This window comes from Varanus komodoensis, unplaced genomic scaffold (assembly GCF_004798865.1).
Source record: "Varanus komodoensis strain SLA01 unplaced genomic scaffold, ASM479886v1 scaffold9, whole genome shotgun sequence".
Taxonomy (NCBI): Eukaryota; Metazoa; Chordata; class Lepidosauria; order Squamata; family Varanidae; genus Varanus; species Varanus komodoensis.
In genome coordinates, this window is record NW_025336598.1 from 402,185 (window position 1) to 411,083 (window position 8,899).

An 8,899-nucleotide genomic window follows, 5' to 3' on the forward strand; every position below is an offset into this window, starting at 1 on the left:
TGGTCAGTTCGAGAATGGAAAAGCCCGGATCCATCGAAAGGCATTTCCTCTATCCGCTGCTTGGTTTCTTCCGGGAAATTACAATTCCGGAGCCATGCATGCCTCTGAAGGGAAACGGCACCGACCAAGGTCCAGGAGTCAGTATCCACATGGTGCCTTGCTGTGGATAACTGCTGCACCGTGACCTGCATGGCTTCCTTGATCAGGACCTTCACGAGATCACCCTGGTGGTCTGGGAGCGTGGAGGCAATGTTGTGGAGGCGCTGCATAATAAAATATTGATATCTCGCCAACGTCGCCTCATAATTTGATATGCGAAGTCCCAAGCCCAAAGCAGCATAGACTCGCCTGGCCAGGGAGTCTATTTTTCGGCCCTCTTTATCTCTCGGTGCTGTGTGTCCTCTCGCCTCTCTGCCCTGTGAGGATTCGACGACCGCAGAGTTCAGTTTCGGGTGTTTGAGGAGGAAGGGAATATCCTCTCCCCGAACCCTGTACATCGACTCATACCTCCTGGATATCAGCTGAGGATGTGATGGCAGGTCCCAGGGGTGCGTCATTGCCTGCCGCAAGGTGGTTATGAGAGGCAGAACGATAGATGTCGATTGCTCCCTGCGGACGACGTCGTAAAACTTGTCCGTCGACGGCCCCAGGTGCTGGGCAGCATTGATGTCCAGGGACTGGACAAGTCTTGACATCAGCTCCGCGAAGGAGACGTGGGACTCGTTGGGTGACGCAGGACCCTGGGATGTCACAGCGATGTCCAGGGAGGTTGAGTTGAGCTCCGAGTCAGCCAAATCGGCACCGTAGTAGGGTGGGGCCGAAGATGACGACTCTGCCAGCAAGAAGGAGCGGCTGCTTCCACTTTGTGGGGATCGAGGTGGCACCCACCTCGAATCCACTGATCGTGGTTGGTCGCGGGGTGGAGGAGATGATTGTGCCCTGGGAGCAGGGTAGTACCCTACAGAGAGCGCATTGCCCCAAGTATGGTAGTAAGGGCGATGCCAACTCTCTGGGCGTTGCTCTACCGAGCGGCTCCTCCGGCTCCCTGGTGGGGAAAGGCCAACATCTGTTTCCATCATCACCGCGGGCATGGGTGTCGGTGATCTCCCCCTAGGAGGGGAGTCTTGGATTTCCCCATCGGAAATTGAACCCCATAGAGTTGGAAGGGGTGCAGGTGGGAGGTCAACCGAACGGCTGGGAGACCCTTGAGGGGTAACCCGCATAGCCTCCTGGAGGACCGGTTCGGGCGGGGTCGGTATTGTAACCACCACCGGTGCCGAGGGTCCCATCGGTTCCGAATTCCGATTTCGGGGATGGTCCGGACGGTCCAAAGTCTTAGACTTTTTTGGAGGCTTGGAGACCTTCTCCTTTCTGGCCTTCTTATGGCCTGCCAACTTCTCTTCGGCGTGCTTCCGCTTTTCATGCTTCTTTTTAGGTGAAGCAGAGGGGGCCACCAAAGCAGATGCACCTTCGTCTGAAGGCCGTGAGGGTGGGGCCACAGAAGCGGAGCCAGGTTTTGGGACAGCGACGACCGGGTCTGACTGCATCAGAGCCCGATCCCAAAGGAGCCTCCAAAGCCAGTTTTCGCGGTTCTTCCTGGCCTGCTTGGAGAAGGCCAGGCAATGCACGCATTTATCAGTCCTATGCCCCTCTCCCAGGCAGAGGAGGCATAGGTCATGCGGGTCAGTTGGTGCCATTTTTGACCCGCAATCCGCGCATTTGCGGAAAGCCACTCGCTGCGCCATCGCAGAAGAAGAGGAAGAAAAGAGAGATAGTGAAGAGGGTAAGTATATATAGATAGATAGATAGATAGATCGAAAGAAGAAATAATGAGAGAAAGCTACACAGAATAATAAGCTGGGACAAGGAGAGGAAAAAACTAGGATAAGGGACAATTCGAGAATGAGGTAATAGTAGAAGTGAAAGTCGAAAGTGGCAAGAGGCACAGCAAACGGTGGTCACAAAGGCTGAACAAAATGGCGGACGCTCCGCTCTTTATAGGCCACAGGGGGGAGGGGAGCAGAGCTTTCCGCCAAAAACTGTTAGCTATCAATCTTCCGGCCACAGGCACTGCGCAGGCGCAGTACCCATATGTGTGATGCACAGAGGCCACGACAAAGAACCAAGATTCCATTTAGATGCCAGGAAGATCTTCCTGACACTTAGGACTCGAAGGGGTGTTCGAAGATAGGTTAGGCATGCCATGGTGGGCATGTTGTGAGCAGAGCTGGCTGGAGCTGGGGGTCAGACAAGATGGCCTGGGAGGTCCCTTTTGACTTGCACTGTTTCTATGTAGCACTGCTGTAAGCACCTTGTCTGCTAACAACATTAGCAAGTTCACCACAGAGACAAATGGTTTTGTCCTCAAACTGTGATGCATAGGGATCTCGGAATGTCCCTGAGAGAGTGTTAACTACTCTTGAACCACCCAAAAGACCTTTGTTGGACAGCTATTTGAGGATGCAATGGAGGCAGCAAAGTCGGCCTCTTTTGCTGCTGGTGCCACATAGTAGGCAGAACTATGTGCTCTAGCATGTGCTCACTTTGAGTCTTATACCCAACATCCAGCCTGTTTTAGTGCCTGCTGCTCTCCAGTATGCCAAGGAATAGCACACTATGCACAGGAGAAGAACTGAGTTCATGATCTCCTGCATCTCTCCATACCACAATGAGACTAAAGTAAAATCAACACCTTTCTTCATCACTGGGAAATATCTAGGAATGTTTCAATCTTGCTGATTTCTGATCATCTGAGACAGTTTACCTGAGAAAGTTTACCAGTTTACTTACCTGAAAAAGGGAAGTAATGCTATGAGTTTGCTTTTCATGTGATATAAGAAAGAGTTTTGCTTTCTGATGATGAAAATGTTGGCAAGCAATCTTACCTTTGATTAAGGATCACTTTGTGGAAGGACTAAAATAATCAAATATGTGTTGTGCATGTTGTCCTCTCCATTTTCCTGACCACTGATAGTATCTCTCCCTTGCCAAGAAATTACCAATATGTGGACACTCACCTGAGCTCCCAGTTGATGGCTGTATTAGAAGCTGTCCTCTTAAGTGATTCTGCAGATACCCCCGAGGAGCCTCTGTTGTTCCATATGTCAAAAGACTACTGTTGCCAGGTAGGGAGAAAATTGCTGTGCTGGATTTACTGGGTGTAGCTGGTGTGAGGTGGACACTGGGCAACGCATTGCCAGTGAGCTGGATTGGGAAGTGGTGTAACTGGGACACTTGATGTTGCGGGTACTGGCAAAATTGGTAGGCCCCAGACTGGGTACTTGGCTGATAATATGAGGTTTCTAGGTTGGCTGTAGGTTCCAGCTGTTCAGGGAAACTGCAGTGCACAGGTGAATTGATACTGCAGCAAAGGAAGAAACAGTTTAATAGTTATTGTCTAGGATTATAGCCAGTTCTCTCTGCTATGGATAAGGAGATGCATCTTCTATATACTAAACACACACTACAAAAAGTATAAATTCATAAAATTTTACTTAAAATAAGCCCTCCCACAGCCAGTGATTGCTTGGCCAAATAAAAAATGTTTTCCAGGAAAGGTTTATACTTAACCTATGCCAAAGTTAAAAGAGGATGAAGTTCCAGAGGTGAGATACCTCAGCAAAAACACTCATATTCATGCTATTGATTGAATAGCATATGAAAAGCAAGTAGCATTATTATGACACAAGGGTCCAGTTCAGACAAATGCTATGGCAGACTATGCTCTAAACTGCAAATAAGACAGCTTCTCACTAGGTTCCCACCAAGTGCATCTCCTGTGTATCTGTCCACTAAACAGTCATACATGGATGTAATTTTTTTTATAAATTGTATAAGGAAAGGCCCAATTGCGCCAATTTAACATGGGATATCTACTCTGTAATTTAGACCTATCACATAGGCAATATAGGGCAGAAAAAGTGCTGTGCAGTTCATTTGAATCAGTACATGAATGAGAAAGTCATTACAAGTGACAGATTTGAGGTACAATTAAAGACAACTGATTTGGGGGTAGGGGGAAGAAAGCTAACAGCCTTTTTGTCTTAGGTGGCAAACACTATCTTCCTTGATGAGAACAAACTTCTTGCCTTCACCTATAGTTCCCACTAAGCTTGTTTGTATTTGCTGCACACCTACCTTTCGGTTTGGATGTTGTAAGTGAAGGCCTCACTGGAGCTGTTTTCCTGGCTGGATGGGCTGTATTCACTGCTAGGGGTCAATGGAACAATGTGACTGTTTGAGTTAAAAACCATGCTGAGTGGGAGGCTGGCCCTGCGGATTGGTGGGGGGCTTGGAATGGCAGGAAGGAGTTCTTCCTTGAGGGTACCAAATGTTCCCTGGGCTTTTGTCTGAAAAGATTCATATGGAGTTGTCCTGCCAGTAACTAAAAAGACAAAAAGGAAAAAAAAAGTATCATATATGAACGGTGAACAGCAGGGTCAAGGGCTCTCAGCAGCTGGCAAAAGAGAACAGATGATCCAGGATGAAAGACTGAAAGAAAATTGGAAGTATAACGAAGAAAGACATTCTCTCAACTATCATATAATGCTATTGCCTGCTTCCTAGCACTGTGGTTCTCAAGTTCACTTTATGCTCAAGATGGTATGTACTCAAATTTTTCAAATGGACTCCTAAAACTTTAATGTGTGAATGTGATGAAGAGGCACTTGCAAGCATGTGTATCACTCTGTCACACAAGTAACACACATACACTGTTGATTAGTCTCAACTCCCTGTGATGTGTGCATTCAGTGGAAAACCTTGGTTTACCTCATAATATGTGATATTGCTCTCAAGCTTTGTCATATCGAAGGCAACCATTCTGGTTTGCTTGTTCTTAAAAAGAAGCCCAGTTCATATTGGACAAGTTAAAAGGAACATGCTTTACATCACAGCCTGCTTCAGTCAAGGGAGGGGATGGTGGGAAGATTTAGATTCCCCTTGAAATGCTTGTGCATCCCTGCCCCAGTGACACAACACCTATCCTATCATCAACTGGGCTTCTTTAATACCAACTGCAAGTTTCATCTGGGAGGAACTGGGAAAGTATGGGCAGTTAGGGTTTTCCTGGAAGCTTTGGAGCAGGCAGGACACAGAAAAATGCACAGTTGGTTTCTTCTGTTAGGATTTAGTTATCTTTTCCTACTGTTCATATTATACAGATATTGCCTTTTTCCAGCATATATAATAAAAGCACTGGAAAATGTTATCCATCTGCACCCAACCCTCTGCTAGCATGTCAGTTAAGGCAATGAATGCTGTGTGGAAGATGATCCATTATTTACAAGCTATATTACATTGATATTCTACTAGTTTTTAATGAATAACAGTTAACAGCAAGTTTCAAAGACCAATAGTTAAAGTAGGTAAATGAAAGAGGACTTATATATTCTTTCCACATATCTTATTTCCCACAGAATGTTATTTAACTCTACTGCAATTTAAGAAGTAACCCAGAATATGAAAGTTTGAAGACTACCTCACTGACTACACAAAGGGAAAACTAGGTTTGCCACTGACTGTGACACCATAGGGGTAGTTATTGACAGAGACTGAATGAGGTGGGAATGAATGTCAGAATACTGAATATTGCTTGTGATATCCCAAGTGACATTTAACTCCTCACATTTAAAATGTGAATAATATTGTTTTAAAATAACAGACACTACCACCTAAGCAATCATCCTTATTTAATATGACCCATTACAGTCTCCTTGGTCTGGTTTTATCACTAGGAGCACTACTTAGTGAACAAGTGAAGAGCAACATTCACCAGCAATAAAAAAAGTCTTGTTTTTCTCTGCTCAAGACAAAGTGGTGTCCTATACATAGAGAGAAGAAAAAACATGGTCTTGGCGCATAATTGAATTACACATTGACAGCTTTGCAGTCAAAGACTACTTCAGAAGACAGGAAAACATCAAACCTGTAGTGCTTAGTGGGAACATGAAGGGAAGAAAAGCTTACTGCTCTGCATACCTATTCAGGAGGGGTCTAAACCCAATGGCCAAACCATAGCAAAACTAAGAGGTCTTGGTACGTAGATCTCACCTGAAATGGAAGCCAGTGGAGCAGCCTGTCCACTAAGCATACTGGAATAGTTGATAGTTGCAGTTCCTGTCATGAGTACAGTGGATCGATCATGCACACTACTAGACAGCTGGGGCACAGGCAGCAAAGTTGTACTGAAAGTAAAGTTAGATTTCATGGTTCAGGATAAGGAATGAATGGAGGGCAACATTAAAATCTTCCTAACTACTTCTCTTTCAGTTCCTTTGCCTGCTAAGGAAACTGAATCCATCAAGTTCCTTAGAAAGGGAATATGTGACTTATTCTGACACAAAAAGATTCCCCCTCTCTCTTTAGCTAAGTTAGTGGACTCATTACATGCCCTGGATTTCAATGTGCATAGCTGAAAACTACTCCAATCTGAATGGAAGCTATCTGGTGTTTTTGGCTGGCCTTCAGTTTTGGACTTCAAAACAGTTTGGGGAGAGAGAAGGCACATCATCTTTTTGCTACTGCTGCTGCTGTTTTTGCATTGTTAACAGCCGGAATGACACAAATATTCATAAGCAAGGCCATTGGCTAAGTTCCTGATGCCACTTCCACTAAAGCCAGCATCAGAACACCTTCCATGCTGAAAGAGCTCAACTCTGCTCCCCAACCCCATTCAGGAGATTCAGTCCTAGTTTTAACCCAAACGTAACAATCAGAATTCAGCCTGTTTCGGGGCTGCCTATGGGAAGACATGAGACAAAAAGCATAAGAGACCAACATCACACTGTCCAAATACAAATTTGTGGTGCTGTCATACTTGAGATATTGTGTATAATTCAGGTCACTGCACCTGAGAACGGATACTGTAGAACTGGAAAAAGTTCAGCAAAAGTTATTAGTATGGGCTAAAAATTCATCCCTAAGACAAAAGGTTATGACATCTGGGCCTATTTAGCTTAGGAAAAAAGATGAGTAAGGGCAGACATGACAGAGGTGTACACATGTGTACACACATGTTGTGTAGAATGTGGATATTGAGACTACTTTCTCCCTCTCACATATAATACTTCAAACTCAGGGTCATCCCATGAAGCTGATTGGTGGGAGATTCAGGACAGATAAAAGAAAGTATTTCTTCACTCATAACACAGTTAAACTATGGAACTCACTTCCACGGGATGTAGTGATAGCCATCAATTTGTGCTAAAGACAAGGACACAGGATCTGGCTACCATGGGAAGTGAAACATAGCTATATAAGAGGGAAAATCCCATTCTCAAAATATGGATGGGTCCTGCCCAACAGTCTCTGCAGGGTGGACTCAGAGTAACACATTTAGGGAAGACTGATACTGCAGTTTTTTATATGTTTAAAAAATTTAATACAGTGGTACCTTGGCTCACAAACCTAATCCATTCCACAACTCTGGTTGTGACCCAAATTGGTTGTGACCTAAGTCAAATTTCCCATAGGATTCAATGTAAATAAGGTTAAACCGTTCTGTAACTATTTTTTTAATCAGAAAAATTTAAAACAAAGTGACAGAAAACAACAAAGTAACAAAGTACTGTATAGTACAGTGGAGAACACTAACCTAGGTGGGGGGGAGGTTATTTTTTTGAAGAAGAGTCCCCCTCCATAAGGACATTGGGGAGATCTCTTTCAGGGGTTTCCTCTCTTCTTTGTCTCTTAACTGCAGTGTCAATTTTGGTGAAAAATCTGTCTACAGTCGCTTGTTTTTTGTATAGCCTCTCAGGGGTGGGGGGGGGGGGGATGGCTGTGATCGTGCTGGTTGGGGGGAGGGGGGAGTTACAGTTAAAGTGGCACAAAGAATATGCAGGATGCTCCCAAAGAGCATAACAGTATATGCATTCTTCTCATGGAGCTAAAAAAAAGAGTTCCTCAAATTCCCAGGCAACATTAAAAATTAGAAATTGGGAGAGACAGCTCAGTTCTATAACCAGTCATATTGCACAGGAATGGTTAATAAGTCATGGTATGGCAGCTTGTTATCCGTCTCATGTTCTAGCTAATTCCCTTAATAGCTGCACCAGGTGTGGGTGAAGTGAGGCTCTCTCAAACCCAATAGTTGAGGCTCTCTGGGCAGTTCACAAAAGTTAGAATTCTGGGATGGGTATCGTATTGCATGGGAAAGATGGCTGGGTTTTTAACAGTTTAACCCAGTTGTACTCCTCTGGGAGAAACCTCTTTCTCTATTGGGCCTCACTCTAATATCCGTATTTCTAATTAGCTGCAAGGGGTGCTCATAGCACAGCACTAGAGCAAAGTCACTGCACAGAAAAGTTCCTAGGCACAGTGCCAGGTATCTCCAGTTAAAAGGATCTTTCCTACAGGCATGTGCCTGTGATCACACACGTCTTCCCTGCACAAATGCAACTGCGATCGTGGCCATCTCCCCACTTGGGGGTGTAGGGAGATGGCCAGGATCTTGGTCGCCGCCCAATGCAGAGTTCGTGACCCAAATCAAAATTTTCATGAAATTTTTGTTCGAGACCAGATTTGGTCGTGAACCAAGGCATTTGTGAGCCAAGGTACCATTGTATATGAATTCTAGAAAGAAAAACACCTGGCAGAGCTCATAATATCATGTTGCATCCCATATTCAGGAAGGGGGAACTGAGGGGGAAAAGAAATACTATGATCTTCCTGTCTTCCTTCCCATCATCCATGCCCTCTATAAGTTGCAGAGATAAAAATTAAACCTACATCTCAGTTTGTATCTCTGTAACTTACAGAAGCATATATGGCTATTTTTCATTATTTAATATAACAGGAAATCAAATTTTCCTTAGAAACTTAATTCTGTGTGAGTACATAGAATGTACAACTCTGGCTACATATTCTTGTTATCTAATCTCTTTCTGGAAAAACTTGAATG

General features: G+C 44.6%; 1 protein-coding gene across 3 annotated transcripts in view; it reads right to left on the bottom strand.

Moving 5' to 3' along the window:
* NOBOX (NOBOX oogenesis homeobox) overlaps window positions 1–8,899 on the bottom strand; it is a 54,980-nt gene that overhangs the window by 18,039 nt on the left and 28,042 nt on the right. For all 3 annotated transcript variants that reach the window (XM_044417606.1, XM_044417605.1, XM_044417607.1), the window contains exons 5-7: window positions 6,052–6,185; window positions 4,138–4,384; window positions 3,018–3,361 (exon numbers count right to left, since the gene is read on the bottom strand). In XM_044417606.1, the coding sequence (XP_044273541.1) occupies window positions 3,018–3,361; window positions 4,138–4,384; window positions 6,052–6,185 (725 nt within the window). The remainder of the gene's footprint in view (window positions 1–3,017; window positions 3,362–4,137; window positions 4,385–6,051; window positions 6,186–8,899) is intronic.